This window comes from Anolis sagrei, chromosome X (genome assembly GCF_037176765.1).
Source record: "Anolis sagrei isolate rAnoSag1 chromosome X, rAnoSag1.mat, whole genome shotgun sequence".
Taxonomy (NCBI): domain Eukaryota; kingdom Metazoa; phylum Chordata; class Lepidosauria; order Squamata; family Dactyloidae; genus Anolis; species Anolis sagrei.
In genome coordinates this window covers 41,177,632-41,201,911 of record NC_090034.1, presented here as the reverse complement: position 1 = coordinate 41,201,911, position 24,280 = coordinate 41,177,632, and the positions used below count along the sequence as shown (strand labels likewise).

Below are 24,280 nucleotides of genomic sequence, written 5' to 3'. Positions count from 1 at the left end.
AGTGGTGCACGTGAATAACTAACTGAACAGATGGTAAACTGCCCAAAGGGCATAGCCAAAGGGGACTTTTTTTGAAGGTGGCAATGGGCTTCCAGGACTCATCACGGGCAGCAACAAATGAAGCAACCGGCTTACAGGTGAAAAAACACCTGCATTTTGAACCTGCCCTTTATGGCATAAGGCAAGCTCCCTGCAGTGTCTCTTATAGAAAGGAGGAAACACGTGACAGTCTATGGGATCCCAATTTGATCACATTTCCGCTCCCCAATAGCTCTGGGAGGTGGCCTGCAGCAACTCTGGAAAGGGCAGAGGGTACATCTGTGCATTTACAGAAGACACTTGGTGTATCTCTGCTACATTTTTAATGGAGTGTTAATGACTGCTCACTCCCAAATTGTCAATTGGCTAGACGGGAAAAGGGTGTGTGTGTGTGCTCCTCATTCTCACCCTAAAAACCCTTTAAAGGTCCAAAGGGATCTGCCTCTCTTCTGGGAGCCCACTGGAGGGGGAAAAAAGAGAGGGAGATCATGCGATGTGACAGAAAGGGGTGGCAGGGTGGCATTTGGCTCCAAACCCTACAAGCTCCAATTACGAGAGAAGGAAAGCAGCCTACAACAGGAAAGGTCAGGCCTGGAGAGTCACTTGGCTCCACTGGTCACCATGTTCCACCCAGAGACAGGGATAACACTTGCATTATTATTAATGGCTTGCCTTGCCCCTTCCGGCTATTTTTAGCCACTGTTGTGAAAAACCACACACAAAAATCAGAAGAGAGCTGATTTTGCTGGCAACAAGCTCCCCTCCCCCCCACTTTTTTATTGAAACAGGAAGGCAGTGCTTGAACACTGCAAACCCACAATGCTTGTTTCGCGGGTATGTAGAGCAAAAACAAACAACAATGACAAAAGCCCCCCCCTCCCAAATAAACAACCCAAACAAATAAACACAACAACAGTGAACAAAACTTCACTTTCAGTAGAAGAAAAAAAGCCCCAACCTTTTAGAGCAAGCTGCATAAATATTTACAACTCAGCAGTTTCTATGTACAGTCCATTCTATCATACAACTTGCTTTGAAACAGCTATGCACAATTTGGTTGTACAAAAGATAGAGATTTCTTCTCCCACCCGCTCACTTGTACAGGTCAAACAATAAAACTGTCCTTTCAATCTTTTTTGTGTGTATTTGTACAAATTACAAAGTTGATAACACTTCAAACTTTAATAGTTTAACATAACTTCCTCTTTTTTCTTGATTGCACAATTAATAAAAAAATCATAGCAGGTAGCACAATAGAGATCTATATGTCACAAAACCCTACACAAAGTATGCAGACAATTGTGTATGAAGAATGGCTTTCCTTGAAGCTAACACACAGTGCTCGGCGCTCATCTTACATAGAGATAACGGTTAATGGGGATGATGCTTGTCAGCATTTGGTTGAATCATAGTGAGTTGGGTTTTACCAAGATCTGGCTTGTGCATGCAAGCACGCACATGGATATGTGCCAGGCCACTGATTCAGGCACAAGAAAACGTGTGTATGTACCTTGTATACATGCACACACAAATGGAATCATATGTATACACAGAATCCAAGCATATATATAAATATATATATATACACACACACATACACACACAACCACGCACACACATACAGCGAATGTACACCATCTGGCAATATGGGAATAACCTTTTGGAAGGGAGAAAAAGGGTCACAAATCCCCTTAATGGAATGTATATGCAATCTCAGCTTACAAAAAATGGCAAGAGATTTTGTTGCATTATGTTCCAAAACTATGAATGTGTTTGGCTGAGTGAAGTTGTACCAATTGAACACGGTCTAAAAAAGAAAATAACCTTGTTGAATGTGAGCAAACCCTACCTGGTCTCTGCAAATGGTTCTGCTGTAGCCAGGACTTCTGATTTTATGGGTAAGTGATGGAATCATGGTTTTTGTGTGTGGACTGTATGAACCAGGAAGGTTTTCTGAAGGTTGGGCAGATACTGACTGTAGAACAATGGCTGTTTAGTCTGCCCTACATAATGTTTTCCTCTGTGGAATAAACTAAAGGTAAGGGAGGGTGTGTTTCCTAAAAGGTATGAAATGCAGCACACACACATTTAGAAGCACACAGGTCAGGAAGCTCTCATGCACTGTGGGCTCCTGACTTCTGCCCTTGCTAATGAAAGGCCTTGTGTGTGCATGCGTTTAAGTGCGTATGTTCAGCATGGATCCTAGCTATCTGAAAATTGGCTTGGACACTGGTGGAATCCTGTGAGTATACATTTTGGGGCTCTTTTCCCCAATGAATTAATTAATGTCAACTAATTAAAATCTGGCTGCAAGCTACAGTACTATTTTTGGACAATGAGCAAAACCCTAATCTACCTTACAGGCAAAGAGGAAGGCCTGTGAGATTTAGTTTTTCACATGATCTTTATAGCAGTGCCTCTCAAGCTTTGGCCTTGCAAAGTTCCCAGAACCCCTGATGATTGGACATGCTGGTTGAGGCTTTTGGGCACTGAAGACCAAAACGTCTGGCGGGCCAAAGACTGAGAGCTGCTGTTCCATTAAAACGCCACATGCTGCTTCCTTTTATCAGGCAGCGCTTTAAACAACTCAAGTACTGCTGCTGCCTTGTGCAGAAGAGAGTGAGGAGAGAAAAAGGCAGAATGAGCAGGAGGGAGAGAGAAAACCCAGGGAGGGTTTCTAGCCCCCCAAAAGTGGGCATTTCTTCTAGTTGCAAAAATATACACTCTCTTACTATAAAGTGTGTCCTGGCATAAGAAAAAGTAGCATGAAGAGGTCTGAAAAGCAGTAACTGGAGGGGCCTGTGAAAAGAGAAGCAGAAGAGATAAATTACTGGTGGCGAGTTCAGCACTAGACAAAATATCGAAGTACACATCCTCCAAAGACAGAAAATTGTTGGTGATTTGTCTCTTCCTGATAATGATTTTTCCATCATTATTTGATTTCAAGTGAGGCTGATCATATAAGATAACATTATAAATGAACTGATGGTGGCCAAGATGCATTTTCCTGGTTTAAGATTAACAAGCCATTACACTGGTGTGAGTTGTATGTTGGTTAATGGACTATGGCTGACACTGGAGAAAATCTGAACTGATGTTTTTCTCTACTCAAGATATGTTGGCCCCATCTTGACTGTCAGATCTGAAGGTTGTTTCTTCAGACTTTAAATGATGACTTTTGTGGTTGATAACTTCCAGAAACAGCCCATCACATGCTAGCATGGTCACTGTTTTATATTGACTGGGCATTGTCTAAAAATGTAACTTTCCTAAACAGTGCCTCTTTTCCTGTCTCAAAATAATTATTTCACAATCTGTCATCAGAATAGGATTAAAGGTTTCAGTACAGTAAATTGCAGGTCAGGAGAATTATGCACACAATTCTTTCAAGCAGAGCTCCTAAGCCTTCTCTTTTGTTTTAGGTAGCTTCCTGGCCATTGCCTTTATGTATTGTCTGCCGCTCGATCCTTCCTAGTTTCCGATAACCTAAGGTGGTGTAGTTCTCCAATCGAGTAGGTAGCACAGCCTTGTAGAACACAAGGACAGAGGCCAAGAAATGATATTCTTAAATTATGGAATTGTATTCCACCAGCACAAGTTTTTTCGGATCAGAAAGATAATTCTTAGCGGATTTTGCCCCAGAAAAGCCTCCATGTTGTTTCAAGTATGTGCTTTAGAGACTGGGGCATTTCAAGAGCTTACATGTGCATACTCACATATGTGTTTAAAGCACTGGGACAAGAAAAAAACCTATTCTGTCACAAAAACTGGTGGAAGGGGGTTGTTTAGCAGATAGGAAGATAGGAAGGGGAAAAAGCAAGCCTTTCCATAGAAATAAACTCACATAACACAACGTTAATAAGTGTAAGATTGCCATTTCCTGGACACAGTCTCATATTACTTGGCTGTGATAACATGGTTACAGTCCATTCCAGCAAAGAAGCTGCTTTCCAGATGCTTTCCCTTTAGTGTGCTGAATGAAACAACAACACTATTTTTGAGCCATCCTATGTTCAAGTGTGTGCGTGTGTGTGTCTGTGTGTAGAAGGGGGAGACATAGAAGAAAACCAAAGGCTAAACCATTGTGCCCATGCTCACATCACTTAAAATCAGAAAGCATCAAAGTATTGATTAGGCAAAAGAATTGAACCAAACATAGATGCCAGCCTGCAAAGGTAGAAAAACAGAGAACTTGTGGGTGAGGCAGAAAAAATGCAAGTTTAAACTTTCTGCAAGTTTCTTGACCTCTATCATTCCTCCCCAAAAAGACAAATTCACTTGAAAAATATTGTCACCTCCATGCTGGAGTATTACTATAAGCTATAAGGGTCCTGCAATTGTGAATATATTTTTATATATATAATATATTATATATATTTATATATATATCTTTTTTTAAAAAAAAACAAAACTAAGTTAATACATTCTATTGTACTACAGAACCATTTTGTCAGAACAGTGTTATCTCTTGGTACTTCCATACAATGACAAGCCACTTGTAAGCTTGCACGCAACATAAAAATCTTCTTTGTACAGGAGTGGAGACTGAAAAGCAGCATATAATACTGTTTTAAAGTCCTTCCTTGCGCAAAAATATCTGGCAGCATTTGCCAAAGGTATCAAAAATATACCCTGTAGACCATATACACACCACTGTTTCACAAAACAATGTACTCCGAACAGCCACCTCTCCCTCATCTGTTGAACCTCTGTTTGTAGCCTGCGTGCTACATATAAAGAAGTTATTTCCAATTTCAATTACTGTTCAAACTCAGCATTCTTTTTTTCCAAGGGAAATCTCTCCTTGTTCATTTTCCAACCCCATGACCTCCCTCGACATCCAAAGCATTAAAACTTGCCTCCGTATTTGTTGAAAGTTCAGCTGGGCAAGCAATTTCCCTTAAGTTTTTATCACTACACATTAAGAAGAGTACAGCCAGAAGTAACTGTGAGGAATGGGAAAAAACACACATTTCCTCCACAAAGCCATTCTTATTCGCTTCCTGACTCAACCAACATGCAATTCCAATGGTGCAGCCCCTTGTGATGATAAAACACAAGTAAGGGAGAGAGAGTTACTATATCCTATTTCAAGTACTGGATTAACAGACCACAACAGTGCACACAAGAAGGATGTGTTACAAGAGGTTACATGAGAAACACACATCAGGGCTTTGCAAACCAAAAACACTGCCTTCTTCCAATGAGCTTCCTCTCTCCTTTTCTCTCCTCAAATGGAAAGAAGGGCAGAATTGGTGCAGCAGATGGAATCCCCTGAGAATTAATAACTGAGATTTGGTGACTAGATCCAGTCTCTTGGTGAACCATCAAGGCTTCCTTCGTCTGCCCTCCTAAATACACTTGTGTTCATTTCTTGCCACAATAGTTCCAAGATGATATCAGCACCAAAATGGCCAAGAGAACTGGGTTGGGTTCCATTTGCTTGCTGTAGTTTTTAAGGCCTTGAAGCTGAAGAGATTTCCAATTCCTCCTTCCAGATGTGACAAAAAAAGATCAGCGGATGGGAACAATGTTGCTCCTGCGCCTGATCTAGGGCAGCCACAGCTCAGGACAGAGAGCCAGAGCCCTTATGCCCTGGCTGGCTCAACAGCCACCACATTGATTTGTTCATTTTCATGATGTTTTCCTCCATCACGGTTCCTCTGTTTTCATTCACTGTCTGAGAGGGTCTCATACTGTGAGACAAGGAGTGGTTTGGGCTCTTCCTCCCACCCGTGGTGCTGGCTGCTAGTGTTCCCCTGTGGAATGGCGGCGGATGGTGGCGGAGCCGTCACTATACCCGTTGGGAGCCTCATTGTGAGGGGATTGTATGGAAATGGCGTTGAACCTGGAAAGAAGGACAGAAAAAACAAAAAGGTCAAAAGCTGGTTGGCCAACCATGGCTTAAATTTTTTTCAAGTAGTTTGATCTTCTTCCCTTACCACTGTAAAAGATTTATTTATTAATTATTTATAATATTTAGATTCCACCCTTCTTACCCTGCAGGGGACTCGGGACGAATTACAACGCACATGCACATGGCAAACATTCAATGCCATTAGACTTACAACATATATAGACAGACAAAGAGGCAATTTAACATTCCAGCTTTCCGGCTTCATGAGGGTATGCTTGATTCTGGCCACAGGGGAGCTGCCACTTCACTGTCAACTTGTGACACCGAGTCCTTGATGGAGTACATCCTCATTCTTACGCATGCTGCTGGAAGGTTTTATGGTGTCGTAAATTAGTTAAATTAGCCTCCCCGCATAAAGCAGTACCTAAATTTTCCTACTTGACAGATGCAACTGTCTTTCGGGCTGCATAGGTCAACAGCAAGCTAGACTACTAATGGTTGGGAGCTTACTCCAACGCGGGCTGACTTCGAACTCATGACCACTTGGTCAGTAGTGATTTAATGCAGCTGGCTACTAACAAACTGCGCCACAGCCCGTCCCAAGATGCACATGACACCAAACTGGGAGGCATAGCTTTTACCCCAGAGGACAGGATCAGATTCCAAAATGACCTTAACAGATTTGAGAGCTAAATGGCCAAAACTAACAGAATGAATTTCAACAGGGAGGGATGTTAGGCATTCCTTAGGAAATAAAAAGGAAATGCACAAATACAGGTCAAACTGAACATAAGCTAACAGTGTGATTAGGCAGCTAAAAAGCCACTGCAATTCTAGGTTGCATCAAATGAGTCTAGTGTCCACATCAAAGGAAGTTATAGTACCACTCTATTCAGTTTTGATTGGCAGTGTAATTTATTTATTTACTTACTTTGATTACACTCCTCCTTTCTCCCTGTGGGGACTCAAGCATTTTGAAGGAGCTCAAGTGCATAATCTGATGAATAATGCAAAAACCTAGCTGTGCAGGAGTGAGCCAGGGATCTGATATGAACAAGCAAGTCTCATTGGAAATCTTTTTGAAACCTAAAAAACATTGTGGGGGCACTGATGGAGAAGAAGAGTCTAAGATGATCAAACAACCATTCAGGAAAGAGTATCAGACAATATTACAGGAGAGATGGAATAACTTCCTTAGCAAACAGAACCGTTGCAACAAGAATTCAGACAAAGCAGAAAAGTGAATCCAAAGACAGGGCCTTCAGCCCCATGGGAGGTGAAAGTCAAGGCAGGGAGGTGGCCAGAACACAAGACTCTGATTTCTGCTAAGTCTCTGAGGAAGTCCTCACTGAAATAGCATTTATGTGATGACACTGCTCTGCTATGGTTTTGCTGCAGTGTAAAGTGTACTATTGGCTGAATGAGACTTTATCTGACACGTGTCTCACCTATATGTCATTTCTATTCACATGTCAACAAAAGTGCTTTCATTATTTGGTCTCTTGCTACTGAGCAAAGCAGACATGACAGATGCTGTTACCTGCAGATGATGGTCTGTCATCCCAGACACGGTTGGTAAGAGGTGTCCTCCTGTTACAGTCTCCCTCTGAATGAACAGATGAAACTGATGGTGGCCTCTCTGTGGACAGACCTGGTCCTGGAGACTTGGCTTTGCGACTGTTGGCTCTGGCAGCAATCTTTGGCTTCCCTCCTCCTGGCAAAAGAAGCATCTTTCAAACAACCATTGATAATGAAATGTGCTGAAATGGCAGCAACCAAAGTGGGCTAAGTGCCCAAACCGAGCCTTTATCGGGGCAGGAACAGAAAAGACAAGCCTTAGCCAACAGCAAAGTAGATTTAGAAAGATGGGAAATGTAGCTGTAAATTCCCCACCTCTAAATTAAAAACACATGTAATCAATGGCTACTGGACAAGTTGGTACCACAGCCTCTGCTCTCTTTTTTTCTAAAATAAAGAACATCAGGCTTTCCAAACCACAGGGCAGGAATGAACTAGTCACTGTTTTTTTTTGGGGGGGGGTTTTTTGGTTTTTTTTACCTTAGTGGTACAATGCGTTAAACCCTTGGGCTGGCAGGACTGAAGACCAACAGGTTGGAGGGTTGAAACTGGGCAGAGTGCAGTTGAGCTCCCTCTGCCAGCTCCAGCTCTCCATGCAGGAACATGAGAGATGCCTCCCACAAGGATGGTAAAACATCAAAACATCTGGGTGTCCCCTAGGCAATGTCCTTGCAGAATTCTCACACCAGAAGCGATTTGCAGTTTCTCAAGTCGCTCCTGACACCAAAAAAGGGGATACTGCCTCTTTCTGACATGGAACAGAGTTGCAAAAACTCATATAATTTGAACCCTCCCTAAAGAATCTACATACAATGATTATTTGCGACCAGAGTGCTACAGATCAGTAAAAGAACAAGGGAGATGGAAATGTTATTTTCCAGGTCAATGATGTGTGTCTAAGCACAAGAGAGCTCCACTGGAATGGGACAAATATGGGCATTCCCTTCCATTTTCTGCTGTAGGAAATTCATGTGCAGACAAACAGCATCTTTGCACAGATGAACCACCAGTGTTGTTCAGTGGCCCTTGATCAGACATCAGAAAGGATCCCTTTTTGAACTACAGCTCCCAGTATTCCACAGGTAACAATGCTAGCTAAGGGATTGTTGCAGGGTTCAAGAAGCTGTAGTCCAAAAAAGTAGTTTCCTCATCTAGCCAATTACAATAGAAGGTAATTTGATGCACAGGAATAGCCTTGAGTGGACTGGGTTAAGAACCATGGATGAGGCCTTCCTCCTTTTCTTCACAGCTGAAATGTGACCATCAAAGGGCAAATAACAAAAACAATTGACATTTTTCACAAGACTACACTTGAAAATAACAACTCATATGCCACTGCTAGAAGTCTAGATTTGAAAATAATTGCAGTGTTTTCTCTAAGTCTTAGAAAAAGCCTGGATTTAACCCTTAGTTTGAACCCACACTTCTGACTGTCAATATCCTGGCTTTCCCTAACTAACGCTGCCCAGAAAGATGCAGGTGGGTTATGACTCTTTCCTTCACCATTCTATATATATGCATATAATTTTCCAAGCCTTTCTTAAAATGCAGAGAGACCATTATAAATAAAATTTTAAAAAGGACAAAGAAAGGGATAGCATGTCAGTGTTTTAGAGGAAGCAAAATGGCACTTTCAGTGAAGCGCTTATCAAAAATGAGAACTTGGATTAATCAGCACAATTAAGAACTAATACATAAGTAAAATGCCCCAAGCTTAAAGAAAAAAGGGTGAAGGAGACAAAAAAAAATCCACCGGAAAGAAAAAGAGGGGATTAATAGCACAACCAAAAATAGTGTCAAAGATCGGAAAGAGCTGCAGACCTGGCAAGGAGGAACGCATGTCGTCAATCCGTCCATCAGGAGCAGTTACAGGCATAGCAGCGGGCAAGCTTGCACTGGCATTCAGAGGGTTAAAAGCATTGGCACTGAGAGGAGAGCGCTCGTCCCACTGCTCGTCATATTTACCCATTAGGGCTTTCCTAATAATTGCCTCCAACCCCATGTTGGTACTGGAATTTTCTTGGACCGACTGGCTCCTACAACTGATTAACCCTGGGAGGTGTGAAAGGAAGGGAAGGAGAAAGAAGGGAGGGGGGAAATGGGGAACCAAATAAGAAATTGGGGAGATGGAGAGAGAAGGAAAGGCAACAAGGGAGAAGGGAAGAAACAAACAGTCAGCACATTCTTGCAAAGCAACAAACTCCATCATGGATTTCTTATTGGTTCCCCAAAACTCTGCAGCACAGTCACCTTCTTGCCTGTTCCTAAGGAGGTTGCAGCAAGGCCATAGGAAACAAAAACTACTTACGGATTTTTGTTTCTGGAAGGCCACACACACACACCATACACACAGTTTCTTCCCCAAGGCTGGAGGAGGGGAACTACCAGCTTCTTGTCAGGGGGTTTGTCCTGGGGCACATTGTGGGCATTGCCATGGTCCCTGTGTGATGCATTGGCAATGGGCTGGTTCAGGTGCTTGGACTTCCTCCATGCGGAGTGGGAAGGGGGTCGGGATGGGAAGGGGTCGGGATGTCTGAAGCAGTGTGCTCCCACTGCTGGGGTACTTCCCAGTGGTAGTAAGTATGATCTGGAGAAAAGGTGACGCAAACCAACCCTCAGCAGGAAGCAACACTGCCCATGCCAGATCAGAAGTGAATTATTCTGTATCCATGTGTACATATGATTTTTACCTACTGAAATCTCACATGATATTACTGTTCAGGGGAAAAGGCTGCATTAACATCCATGCATATGCTTGCATTCTATCAGACACAAGTGACATTCTTTGAGATAGAAAATACTTCAAGAGTTTCAGATTTGCACAAGAATGATGTGCTCCCAGGGAGATAGGGCAGAACATAAACAAATTATTATTATTATTATTATTATTATTATAAATAGTTTGTGTTTCTGAAGTTATTTGAGAACCACGCCTGCTGAACAAAATGGGACTCTGCCTTCAGAGGTAAAAAAACCAAGATGGCTCAAGGCACACGGTTTCAGCCATCAACTAAGCAATGCAACAAAAAAAAAATCCTCAGTATGTTGGTTTTTAGGTCTATCTCTGGGGTTCTATGGAGCACTGATTAAGAAAATTGCATGAGATAGACCGCATCAGCTCTAGCTTCTTAGATATGGTTATCCTGGTCTTCTATGGAGAATAGATGGCAATTGGTAGATGGCATATGTTCTGTATCTCAAAAACTAGAGCTGATAGGGGGAAACTGGTGCCATTTTTGGATCAGCAGGTCAAATACACCCAGAAATTATGCCAACGCTTGTGGCACTAAATGTGTGTTGGCCAGTGCTATCAGTGAGATCCGGATTATCTGCAGACCACTGTGTCACACAGATCTCAGTTTCTAAGATGTAGTCAGGATTCCCCTCCTACTTGGAAATGAGCAAAAGGATCATCTTGGGGCTCACTCACTGACTGTCTGCCAAGTGACTCTATTATAAAGAAATCAAAACAAAAACAAACATCTCACAACGAACACTTTGATCCAAGTAAACAGGATGGAAAGGAAGCTGAATAGAAAGAGTGCATTTTTCAAAGGAGTGCATTTTTCAAGTCAAAACATTCATCTAGAGTTCTTTTTTATTGACCTTTCCCATTCTCTTTTTAAATTAGTGAAGAACAAATTAGGAATCTCTCTCTCTCTCTCTAATTCTTTACTCTTAGCTTTCTTTCCAAATTCAATGTATCTAATTTTAACATAAACTGAGGTGTTGTGATCCCTGTTGCTAGGCAAAGGAAGATACAAAACAGCTTCTAGAAGAGAGTGGGTTATCCTGTGCTTCAGTGCCTCACAAATTGCAGATATACTATTCAATGGGAGGGTTGCTTTTCCATCCTGAGAGTACATGGGAGCCAGCCCTACCCTGCTACTGGACTTTTCCAAAGCTTTCCCCTTACAGCTGTTCATGAATCCTTCCATCCTGATTCCCCTTTCTTTGGGTGGAGGCTGCCTGACAAAGAGATTCCCAGTGGGAGAAAGGCTCAGTAAAGCAGTGTTGTGTCTATGTGTGTTATGTCTTTTGATGTTGCAATCATGTCATCGGAAGCCATGCAGTTATGGGGCAGCAATGCACAAAGATCAGAAGAGGTGTGGTGGGTCAACTGCTTGCCAGTCATTCCCAGGGAAAAGGGACCAATACAAAAAAAGTTAATAAGAGAAATCGGAACAATATGGAAAGGAAGAGATGTCTTTGGAAAAGAAAAACGCCTACAAATCTTACCTATTGTATACTCCCATCATGAGTCCCTCTCTTTCTGGATTGACCTTGTTTTCAACACAGCTGCCTCAGAGGAAGTTCTTTAAAAACTAATCCCATATTCAGTTTAAAAATGAATGCTCTTCCTTGTGTGCTCTTCTGTTGAATATAGCTATCTAGTAACATATCTGACTTAGGCCACAATCTGATATTACAAAGGATTGCTAACTTTAATGTCACTTTGTTCAACAAGATTATTGTTTCCTCTGTTTGCTGTCAAATACACATTGGGGGATATTCAAGATGGCTTGATATTCAAGATGGAGTGTCAGATGGGAGAAAAAAGTATAATGGTTACCTGTTCCTGTAATAGCTGGCATGTTAAAAATTTCTGTTCCAGGTTGTCCAACATCTGGAGGGAAAGAAGGGGAAAAAACACATTTTAGGCAGAAGCTATGCACTTGTAATATGAATTGTACTTTCTTGAAATTTTTGGTCATTCCAACAGGAGACTATCCTTTAAAAGCCCAACATTTCTCCCAAAGCAGCTTTTGTTGTCCTGGAACCTGAGAGCATCTAAGCAAGTGCAATACATTATTTTTTTTCCACTCTCTTATGTGAACTGGATGCCTTGAGTTGCCGATTGGCTGAGAAAGGCGGTATACAAATACAGTAAATAAAATAAAATAAAATAAAATAAAATAAAATAAAATAAATAAAAGATTGACTGCAGGACTCATGCAAGGCTCTGAAAAAACCATACAGTTGAGACAATGTTACTATCAAGAGGAAAAACTCCTAATTCTAAGCAACTGTGAAATGTAAGCAGCCTATTAACATTTCCACTAACCTGCATATGAGTAAAAGTAATAATTCTATAGCAATCATGGACTGCGAGTGGCAGCTTTCCTTACTGTTATGTAAATATGTTGAGTATCCCCTTAAGCAAAATTTTTGGGACCAGAACTATTCCATATTTAGGATTTTTATTTGGATTTTTTAAATTCGTGCATATACATAATCAGGTATTTTTGAGATGGTTCTTAAATCTTAATTTATGTTTCACAGACACCTTAGACACAGAGTGAATACAATTTTATATACACATTTGTAATAATTGTATGCATCAAGCCATCAGAAAGCAAGATGTTACTATTCCAGCCACTCATGTGGACAATTTTGGAGGATTTTAGATTTCAGAATTCCAGATAAAGGATAATTTAGGTTTTTTAAATGGTAGGACTATGTGTCATAATGTACATCATCATATCTATTATTTCCTCTGACATGCAGAACAGAATGCTTCTTCTAAAGACAAAAGATTATATAACCTAAATACAGATTCCATTTAAAAAAAAATGAAAATATGCTTTTAGTTGATCAAAATGTTTTAGCTGATAAAATTCAATCAATTAATCAACCCTGACTGTAATAATTACTTGATCAATTTGACCCATTCCAACTATTAATGGGAATAAGGGCCAAAGCCATAGAAATCCTTACTGTATTCTGCTTCACTCCTGTTGTTTGTGCTGAGTTTCTTGATGATCTCTTGCTTCTTGGATTTCACCATGGCTGAATTACTTTCAGTCAGTTTGCTGAAAAATGCTGGTGGCTGTGTGTTGTTTCCTGGAGATTTGGAGCCCATCCTGCAAGATCAAAAGTCCAGCAAATTGCTGATATGGGCAAATATCTCCCCTTACTTCCTGTGCACCAATCCTGATCAAGAAATGGATCCAAGTGCCACCCCCAACCCACTAGGAATCCCATACTTGAAGTCTTGGCATACACCTTTGTATCAGATACACAAAACCAAACTTCCTACCCATCCACCCTCCCACACAGACATACATGCATAGCCCACATTCAGCTATCTACACAGTTCATTTATCCAACATGCATGAGGCACAATACAGAAAGCTACTTTATGTGATGCAAGCCTGAATGGTCAGCACTTATCACCTATGAGAAAAAGGTTTTCTAAAAAAGCTAGTTTGTGCTATTCAGCACAGATAGTATGTTTCCCCTACTAAGAGGGGTGTTTTATCTTAGAGGGGAGGCCTATAGGCAAGGAGATTCTATAGGGAGGTTGACCATAGAGGTCCATAGGCATGGAGGCACAGAGGCAAGAAGATTCTATGGGGATGTCGACCACAGAGTATCTTTGCATACATGTCTCCTTGCCTTTATGACCCTATGGTCAACTTCCCCTTAAAGACTCCTTGCCTGTGTTTGGTTTTGGATTTTGTGAATGGTCCTATTAGAAATACACATGGGTCTCCAGATGCGGATGGACTATAACTCCTGTCATGCTGTTAATCCCCCTCAAATCCTGCCAGTATTTGAAGTTGGACCATGATGGGAATGTACTCCAAATGTGGTCGAGATCCCCCATCGCTTGTCATGATGTGGCTCTCTTGATGTTGGAGTCATTTTGGAAAATACTTATATAAACCCATAGGCCCCTTCTACACTGCCATATAATCCAGATTATCAAAGCAGATAATCCACATTATCTGCTTTGAACTGGATTATATGAGTCTACACTACAATATAATCCAGTTCAAAGCAGATAATCTGGATTTTATATGGCAGTGTAGAAGGGGCCATAGACAGAACCAGGGTTATGAAAACATTTCTCAGGCAGAAAGGTGTCACAAGTGGAAAAAGTTTAAGACGCCCCGAATTGTGGTGTCATACCTTTGGTCCAGAGATTCCCCTTCACGATACATGATGGGATATGCGACATTCCGCACATGATCTGATTCTCCCATTCCATCTGGTGGAGATATTGGTTCTATGCAGTTTTCAGAAGCAGGCACTTTGATTTGCTCAGGAGACCTGAGGACAACAGTAGGAACACGACATGAGTTAGAGCATTCTCCTTTCCTGCTGAACACAAAAATAGGTGGAAACAAACGAGTGGTCTATACAGCCCCTTTGCAAATACTGGAAAGTGGCAAATGTGATTACAAGAAATGGAGCAGTGAAGAATAGCACTGATGGAAAAATTGGAAAGGAAGGAGCTCAGGGGAAAGAGAATCAACGAAATTTGAAAATATAATATTAAAAGAACAGGCTAAAGAAGAAAATGAGTATCAAAAAGGGATAACAAGTATGATATTAGAGATTAAAGGGGGGGGAAGGGATACAAACAAGGGAACTATGGGAGGAAGAATTGGGAATAAAAATAAGAGAAAGAAATTGGGAAAAATTAGAGAGCAAGCCACTTCAGGAATTTATCAATTAGAATAAAAGAAAACTACTACAAGATGGTATGGAAATGGTATCTGACCCCGACAAAGATACACAATATAAATAAGAGTTGTTCAGAAAAATGTTGTAGGGGTTGCCAAGAAAAGGGTATGTATATCCACATGTGGTGGCAATGCAAATATGTACAGAGGTTCTGAGGAAAAGTTATAGTAGAAACAGAAAGTATTTTGAAGAAAAAAAATCCGGTGACTATACTGTTATCTATTTATAACACAGATGACTGGAAGGAAATATGAAAAGAATTAGATAACGATGTTGTTAATGGCTGCAAGGCTATTAATAGCAAAATATTGAAAAGGAGAGGTGGAAATAAAGACAGAAGAATGGTACAAGAAAATTTGGAAATTAGCAATAAATGATAAAGTAACATGCAGTCTAAAGGTTAAAAAGGCCTAAGGAAGGATAATGATATATGGAAAATATTTATTGAAGAAACATTAAGGAAAGAAGATGGGAACCAACCCCCACCAGAAGAAATGAGGTTCTGGTTTGAGCCTAAAGAAAAGAAGAACTCCGGAGATGGGGAGCACAATGGGTCGCACAACGGGGGAAAGGAAAATGATCCCATAGCACTTTGTCCTCCAAGCACTTTACATTTTTTAGGTCTGCTCGTATGTCCTTCCACAAACGCCACTATCACCTTTCCGTCCATGTCCCAGCATTATTCCCAATTTTAACTTTACATTTGGCCTTCCCACTGTTTTTAATTGTGTGTTGTCTTATTGCTAATGTTGTATATTTTATTGTCTATGTTTTTATTTTAATTGCTTGTACTGTTGTTGTTATTGCTTGTACTGTTGTATTCGGGCTCGGCCTCATGTAAGCCGCACGAGTCCCTTGGGGAGACGGTAGCGGGGTATAAATAAAGTGCTGTTGTTGTTGTTGTTGTTATTATTATTATTATTATTAGGAAAAGAAATAATTATATGAATTGTAGAGATGGGGTTTTTTTGGTAATGAAATGAATAGAAATGCAATAAAAATTATTATGAGTGAGGGTCACTCATTGGCCTGATAGGTGTATTGTGTCCAAATTTGGTGTCAATTTGCCCAGTGGTTTTTGAGTTATGTTAATCCCACAAATGAACCTTACATTTATATATATATACACACACACATACACACACACACACACACACAGTGTTGCTGAAGAATAGCACTGATGGGGAGGATGAAGCCAGAAAAAGAACGATAGAGAAAGCATGTAGGGTGTATAGTTTGGGAACAGCAAGAACTGTTTTCTGTGTTACACACTGATCTCAGGTATTTGCATATGAATGAATTTGTGGGTAATTGGTGCTCTCATTCTAAACCTGCAAACCACATGTGGGTGAAAGGCAAAGAGAAGGAATTACTGTTGTTCCAAGAAGGAGAGAGTTGCAACTATACCTAATTATTAATGATAGTTCTGAAGGTCTTAGAAACATTCCTTTTCTGGCTAACTTTCAAAACCCTCAACAATATGGCATGGAAGCTATAGCTAAAAAGCCCCTTTCTAAGCTCTGTGTTGAATGGGATGCTTCAGAGGCATTCCCTAAGCTCTATCTGTGTATGGTGCTCACAAGCAAAGAACATTCAGAGGTCCTTTTTGGGAGTTGTTCTAGGACTCCCTTGAGACTTATGAAAGTCCAAGGTGGAACATATCCAAAAAGCTTTGTAAAACATTCCCATTTGAGCTAGCTGTCAGATACTCTTCTGTCGTCATACATATTATGCAACAGTTTACATTTTGAAAGGGTCCTTAATACAATTTTCACAATGAGAGACCAAAGATGAGGACTTGGGGACTGAAAAAATCCAGGAAGGTCAATTAAAGGTAGAGGCTATCCCTTCTCTCCTGTCTTAAGATTAAAAGGAAGGTGCCCTGACTCTTTTGGATCAATTTGGCTGGGGGCTGAAATCCAGCATACTTACCCAGAAGATCCATTCTTGTCTGCAGAAAAAGGAGACATTCATCCCACCTTTACAGCAGCTCCTTTCTAATGTTTTTATATGTACTTGGTTCGAACAAAATTACAGTCTTTTTGCATGTCTCTGTCTGCTCTCAGTGCTTCTCCCCCTAAGATAAGCAATGGCAAAACTGAGGGAGCAGCTAAAGTCTAGATATTTTCATTTTCACTCGCTATCATGTGACTCTTGTCTCTCTCGGGCAATGATAAGTGATAACCCAATCCCGTATATCTTTTTGTTCCATGTACAGGGAGTGAAACAGCTTTCCATGCCTCCTGGAATAAAAGGAAGAATCATCTGGAGGGGCCTAGGGAGATGGTTCAAGCACTGTCTGTGTATGTATTCCTTTGGTTTTAGATTGCATTTCTGTTTAATTCATGCTAATGATCTAGCTGATTTTAAACCTTGTTTTCATTGATGGAGAAATAAAGCTGATGCTTCTCCTTTAACATGGTGTATAACCTGGTCTGAGAGGCCCCGGTGGCACAATGGGTTAAACCCTTGTGCTGGCAGGACTGAAGACCGACAGGTTGGAGGTTCGAATCCAGGGAGAATGCAGATAAGCTCCCTCTGTCAGCTCCAGCTCCCCATGTGCTGCTCTGGGATCAGAGTGAAGAGAGGGGCCAGGAAGACAGCTCCATCTTGTCTTCTGTGTCATCAGTTGGAAGCCTACAACCCATCAAGATTGCTAAGATCGTCTGGAGAGGCCCTGCTCTCGATCCCACCGGCCTCACAGGCGCGGCTGTGTGATTTAGAATATGATGTTTTAATGTTTTAGTGTGATTTAGAATATGATGTTTTAATGACTGTAATATTGATGTTGGAAACCGGCCTGAGTCCCTCGAACAGAGGTGAGAAGACCGGTATACAAAACTGCTAAATAAATAAATAAGCCCCTTGCAGACGGCGAATTCTCTCACACCAAAAGTGACCTGCAGTTTCTTAAGTCGCTCCTGATATGGACCCCCCCCCCTCCAAAAAAAACCAAACAAACAAAAAACCCGTCTGGACGAGACCCATGCATTATGCCCACAATACTGAGGCAGGAAGAAAGAGAAATTTAAGCAACAGGAAACATTAATTGCTTTTGAAATGTTTTCACTGGTTGGCAATAGGAACATAAAGATGAGAACAAGGCATCTTCACCTTTTGCTTCCTTCACTTTCTGGTGAAATTCTTGAAGCAGACATGTGCTGCATTTGCTGCTGCTGCTGCTGGATGTAGGTTTCACTAGATGTTCGTCGGAGATCAAGCGCAGGACATGAAGCCCCAGCATAGGAGTATACGGGAGTCTGGATGTGGGAGTTCAGCTGCTGGGGATGACGCCGTGTATAGTCCTGGGTGATCACTTCCTGTAGGAAAAGAAAACAGCCCTGGTTTTTGGCTAATTCTTTGCAATGCCATAAGAGAGAGATTCTTGGGGTGAAGAAGGAGCTTGTCTGCTTTCCCATCAAGGTACTTTTTTAGTCTCAAAGAAGAGATTGATGTATTTTCCCTGTTTTTTTCCCCTGCAAACAAAAATCTTGGAAGAGCTGGTATACAACAAGGAAAGGCCACTCATAGTTTCAAGGTTCCCATCACTTTATTATTCAAGTTTTGAAAAAGAGGGTAGCTTTCTTATTTGGAAAATAAAGTGTTTCTTTAATTTGGTGACCTGCAAACCTTGATTCTCTAAGGATTACTCTCCATCCTGATTTGACTGTGGAAAAAAACACGGCATGTTTGCCATGGGACAAAGATCCTCCTCCCTGAAGAAAACATTAATTGCTTTTGAAATGTTTTCACTGGTTGGCAACAGGAACATAAACGTTGTTTGAGACACGTGGGAAGGGAATGATCTGACTCACACTTCTGATACATCCAGTAGAGATTTCCCATTAGGCCAAACCTCTCCTTTTCCTCAGGATCTCTCTCTGGAGGTGAGCCAGAAGGAAATTATTCCCAATATACTGATGGGCTTTAAGGTGGAATTTCCTTCTCACTAGCCTTTCCAGCCAGGTGCTGGATGACACTGCTTTCCTTCCTCCCTGCTCCCCACCTCTGACATCATTCAACCTTCATTGGGCAATTGGCAGGGGAGGGCAAGTTGTTCACTGTTAGCCTAGAGGCCCACTGAAGAACCAAGTTACATCTTCAGGATGACTAAATTCTAAAGGATGTATCCACCTGTAAATGTAACCTGCAAGTTAACCATGGCATTAACCAGAAACAATGTACTCTGAACTTCAGAGCAGAAATAACTCAGTTCACATGTCTGTCTTGGAGAAGGCTGCATACACCATTCTTTCCTGCAAAAAATGTGTCTGGTTTCACTGGAGCTAGGCCCAAATATTCCCTGAGGTGGCAAGGCTTCACACCATTGGATCTTTCCATAAAGACAATGAAATGAGTTCTCCCCAGGAAAAACACCACCCTGTGCGTGGTATTCATCTGGAAGCAACACAAGACATGTTACTCACATTAATATGCTGAGCCAGGGTGACAACCCGCTGGTGGCCTTTGGTGTTCTGCGATCCCTGGAATGGCAGGCCTGGTGGAGTCTGCCGACCTTCTGAGAGCTGGTGGAACTGCTGCATGTGTGGCATTTCAGATCCAGAAGGCTTGAGTGAACCTTCAGGCAGAGAGAAAAAGAAGAAAAATAGTCTGGGATGAGTTAAAGTGTCTGGAAGATTAAATACAGGGTGTAATGAACTAAACAAATTTCAGATTCACTCTATTTTGGCAAAGTCACAATGAAAGAGGATGTGAAATGTTCACTCGTGACTTTCCTAAGGATATAAGCCAAGTTTTTAAAGCATACATCTAAAACTGTCCTGTGTGGATGAGATAAACATGCTTGTTGCTGCCAAAACTTGCAGTTTTAAACTTGGGAAGTTTTTGTTGGGGCCTGCGCAGGTGTAGACACTCCACATGTGTGCATTCCCAGAGTCCATGAAGAAAAAAAACTTTATTTACATTCCGTCCTTCTCACCCCGAAGGGGACTCAGGGCGGATCACAGTACATATACATAGCAAACATTCAATGCCGCTTTGTAGAGGCAATCCACAGACAGACAGAACAGAAGGAGATGGTTTGTTTCGAGTCAGTGTCCAGCTGTTTTTGGTGCCATGGAAGGTTGGGCTCGAGTCCAGGGGGTGCTGTTGCTGTATCCTCTATGACGAAGAGCCGTCAGGACTTCCTCCTTCCTTTTGGTCACCCAGCATTTTCTGATTTTCTTTCTTTATGGTGTCGTAAAACACCTCCCCTGCTTTTAGCGGTACCTAATTTATCTAATTATAACTAAAGCCGTTTTTTAATTGCTTAGGTAAATAATGAGCTAGGCTGACAGTCGGCAGCTCATGCTGACCCATGGCTTCAAACTTGCAACCTTTCAGTTGATAGATCTTATAATTGCTGGTGATTTAACAGCTGTGCTAAACCTCTGGCCCATGATATATTATATTCATATATTATATTAATCATATATTAATCATGGAGTTGGAAACCCTAAAGTGACCCTATCATGGGGTTTACTTGGCAAGACCTGCTCAAAGGGGATTTGCCTTGCTCTGAGGCTGAGAGTGTGACTTGCCCATGGATCCCTAATAGGTTTTCATCGTTGGGCGAGGAGCTGAACCCTGGTCTACAGTCATAGTCCAATACTCAAAGCACTCAAAGCATTGCACCATGCTGGCCCTCTGTTTAGTGACACATATACATAAACAAGCTGAACTAGGAATACAAGACGTTTGTTGCAACATAATGTATGGAATGGTCTGAAGTGTGGATAAGAGAGCAGACCTTTGCACAGCAAAATGCTGCCAAAGGGAATAAGGAAACCAGGCAGATTGAGTTCCTCTTCCGGCTCTATACACAAGGAAAACTTCCTCACCTGACTGCTTGATCCGTAGCTCATGTTCTCCTCCACGTCCTCTCTCCATATCCTGGGAAAGCTTTGTCCCTCTATCATGCAGCATACTGGGGGAACTCACAGGACTTACTGCTTCAATGCCATCGGGGCTGTAGCCTGCATGGAAAACTGAAGGGCACAAAGATGGGAAGTGTCTCAAATGAGGGAGGTATTTCCATCTAAGCACTGCTGCGGCTGTATACATGCTGAATTTTACAGAATGGACAGAAGAAAACTTCACAGGTTTTTCAAAAGTGACTGCAGCTTTCCTTTCCCTTGCTTTCATACATGGTAATCCAATGCAATCTCTGCACGCTTGATCCCATGCTTTCCCATCCTATGGAGACCTACATGCCCATCATCCCAGCCAGGCAGAGCTCTAGTCCAACACATCAGGAGGGCACTCAGTAGGAGATGTCTGCTGTAACCTGTGTACACTTGGGATACAACACTTGCCAGCACTTACTGACAGGAAGGAACGGAGAGGTATGTCACATGGAGCAAATGCATCATCTTTTCATGATACAGATATAACTGATATTCTCTCCGGGTAGGCAAAAGGTGAGAGACTAGGAAGCAGAAGCTCAAGGTAAGACATATTAGCTTCTGAATGAAATGCAGTTTATCACAGCAGCAACTTTGAAAGGGAATAGTATATTTTCTGTCACAGCTGGAAGAATTTGCCGTTATAGCTCAAATAACTTTACTAACAACTTTTCACCCATTTTGGCTTGTATGCTCATTGCATTCCTGCTTGGAGAAAGTGGACCTGATTGCTGTCATCCATTCACTAATTACATCTATGTTGATGTATCGAGAACCCTCATCATACCACGTCTCTGCTGTTTCAGCTGCAAAGTGTGTCAAATTGTTTCCAGGGTCAAGTCTAAGTAACTTCAAAAGTACTATTTACAAGGCTTCCGAGCTCTCAAAAGACATCCCTTGACAGAGCTATATAAAGTGATGCAAACAATCTACACAGCCAGATAATTTTCAAATAGTAACATCCATTTCACAAAATCGTGACTATTTGTTGTTGAAGGCTTTCATGGCTAGGTTGCTGTGAGTTTTCCGGGCTGTCTGGCCATGTTCCAGAAGCATTCTCTCCTGATGTTTCACCCACATCTATGGGCAGTATCCTCAGAGGTTGTGAGGTCTGTTGGAAACTCAACAAATGCTATGTTCAGCAAAGGACAAGAGGGATCCTCTCACCTCTGCAGGAGTCTACCATGCAAGTCTGCAGAGGGACCACCAAACACAGCATTGCCCAAACACAAATCAAGGAACATGAAAGGCACTGCAGACTAATTCAACCAGAGAAGTCAGCCATAGCAGAGCACCTGATGAACCAACCTGAATAGAGCATATTATTGGAGAACACAGAAATGCTGGACCACTCTAACCACTGTGAAACTGAACAAAATCTGGCCACCAGTATTAAAAAATTCTAAAATCAGGACAGTAAATAAAGAACAACACTCAGAAAACAGGGGAATTTCAGACAGGAAACAATCTGGGCCAGCTAACACCTCCCAAGAAAGTAGCCCCCCAGGCAGGAAGCAGCCAGGCTTTGAAGCTGCAAGGCCATTAAATGCTAATCAAGCTGGCCAATTGCAACATTCACACATTTTTCTCAAACAGACAAGAGTTCTTTCTCCCAGCCTGGACATTATTCCTTGCCTAGTTTCCAACAGATCTCACAACCTCTGAGGATGCCTGCCATAGATGTGGACAAAACGTCAGGAGAGAATGCTTCTGGAACATGGCCATACAGCTTGGAAAACTCACAGCAACCCAAAAATTGTGACTCTAGTCCCAAGATGTTCCAAGACAAGGAAGAACCATTTGTGATGGATTCATATTCTCACAGCTAACAGACATGTTTATTGTCACTGCTTCTGCATCTAGTATTGTTTTTGGATTATACAGACAACAGACCAAGGTCTTCATCACCAACAGCTAAATACATACGTCATGTAATATGACCAGTATACATCAGATAAAAATACACCAAGCCATGCAACGTATACTTAAAACAGATATAAGCCAGATTTGTGACACAGAAGCAAAAACCCATCACAACTCTGGAAAAGAATCACTAATCCAAAAGTGTTAGGCAACTATATAAAATTGCTAATGGCTGCTTTCTCATTCACATTTTCTTGAGCACCATGCCTTCCAGGTCCACGCTTGTGCCACCCATCCCCTTCAGTAGCAACATACCAGAAATAGAACTAATACATATGACAGCAACGAGCCAAAAGAAATTAATTTTTTTAAAAAAAAATCTCCAAAGCATGATGGGCAGGAGGAAAAATAAGATATAAAGAGTGAGAGGACAGGCACGTGATATAAAACACGTCACCACCACAAATGCAAAAAATAAAAATAAATGTCCAAAAAAATGATGGGTTAAGGGAGGTTTTTTATAATGTATCTGTGTGTGTTTTCAAGGCCACAAACTTGGCATTCCGCCCCACTCCCCCCTCCAATTTCTTACCATCGCTATTGGCGTCGTTATTTAGCGAGCTTCTCTCCCGCTTCCCCTTATCGCAAGAAATTTGACGCATGATAATCACATCTATGAAGCTGGCCGCTGTCATGGTGGTCTTACCGAGTGCTCGGAGCTCCTGTTCCTGTACTGAAAAGGGTTTACTCTTTTCTCTACTGGGCTGCTCACTGGCCGAAACCGTGTCCACCGACTGGTCCAGGGGTGCATGATGCTGAGGCTGGTTTTTCCCCTGTCCTCTGCTATACTGGTGGGACGAGCCTGGCCCAGACATGGCCAAAGGCCGCGGTTCCATAACTTTAATGGGCGAAGGTGACTTTTCTAGACCTGCCCCAGTGGGCAGCTTTGTGGTGAACAGGCCGCTGTCAGTCTGAGGCCGTTCTGTTTTGGCTTCCTGGGCCCTGGAGGCCTCCTTCTGCATGTGGGCAGCATCCATTGCAGATGGGTAGTTATCCATGCCACTTACAGAGCTGCGCAATGAGGATGTAGAGGAGTAGACTGAGGAGCGAACTGGTGATGTGGTAGTGGTAATTGAGGAGGAGGAGGAAGAGGACCTGAAAAGCAGAAGAAAAAGAAATAAGAGACTTGCACTGTCTGACACACTATGGAATTACAGGATAATTGTCGTCAAAAATATGTATCTTGAAGCATTTCACATAAATAAGGGTTATGTATTCACGACCATGTTAGCCACAACCCTGAGGTGTCACCTTTGCACTACCTTTGCAATCCCCCTATAAAGCTCTAACACACACGTGTCAAACCGAAGGTTCATGGGCCGAATTCGGCCCACCATGTCACTTGATGTGATTCCCCAAATGCTGGATGACAACTCTTGGATTCTTCATCATTGTACCATGACTAGAGCTGATGATAGGAGTTGTGATACATTCATATCTGGAAGGCTGCCGTTTGTTCTATTGAGTCATGAGAGTGGGGTTTAAATTTAGATACAAGGCCTGCAGC

The 24,280-nt window shown here is 41.9% G+C and overlaps 1 protein-coding gene across 16 annotated transcripts in view; it reads right to left on the bottom strand.

Annotated features, from left to right (window-relative positions):
* Positions 1-779: 779 nt before the first annotated feature.
* Positions 780-24,280, bottom strand: part of NCOR2 (nuclear receptor corepressor 2) — a 343,965-nt gene continuing 320,464 nt past the window's right edge. For 11 of the 16 annotated variants that reach the window (XM_060785561.2, XM_060785563.2, XM_060785564.2 and 8 more), the window contains 10 exons: positions 23,306-23,868; positions 20,788-20,934; positions 19,375-19,526; positions 18,062-18,267; positions 14,390-14,530; positions 13,193-13,338; positions 12,048-12,101; positions 9,296-9,526; positions 7,437-7,610; positions 780-5,887 (listed from right to left, as the gene is read on the bottom strand). In XM_060785561.2, coding sequence (XP_060641544.2) covers positions 5,709-5,887; positions 7,437-7,610; positions 9,296-9,526; positions 12,048-12,101; positions 13,193-13,338; positions 14,390-14,530; positions 18,062-18,267; positions 19,375-19,526; positions 20,788-20,934; positions 23,306-23,868 — 1,993 coding nt within the window. In that variant the 3' untranslated portion in view covers positions 780-5,708. The remainder of the gene's footprint in view (positions 5,888-7,436; positions 7,611-9,295; positions 9,527-12,047; positions 12,102-13,192; positions 13,339-14,389; positions 14,531-18,061; positions 18,268-19,374; positions 19,527-20,787; positions 20,935-23,305; positions 23,869-24,280) is intronic. The other 5 variants (XM_060785569.2, XM_060785575.2, XM_060785568.2 and 2 more) reach the window with 4 other exon arrangements.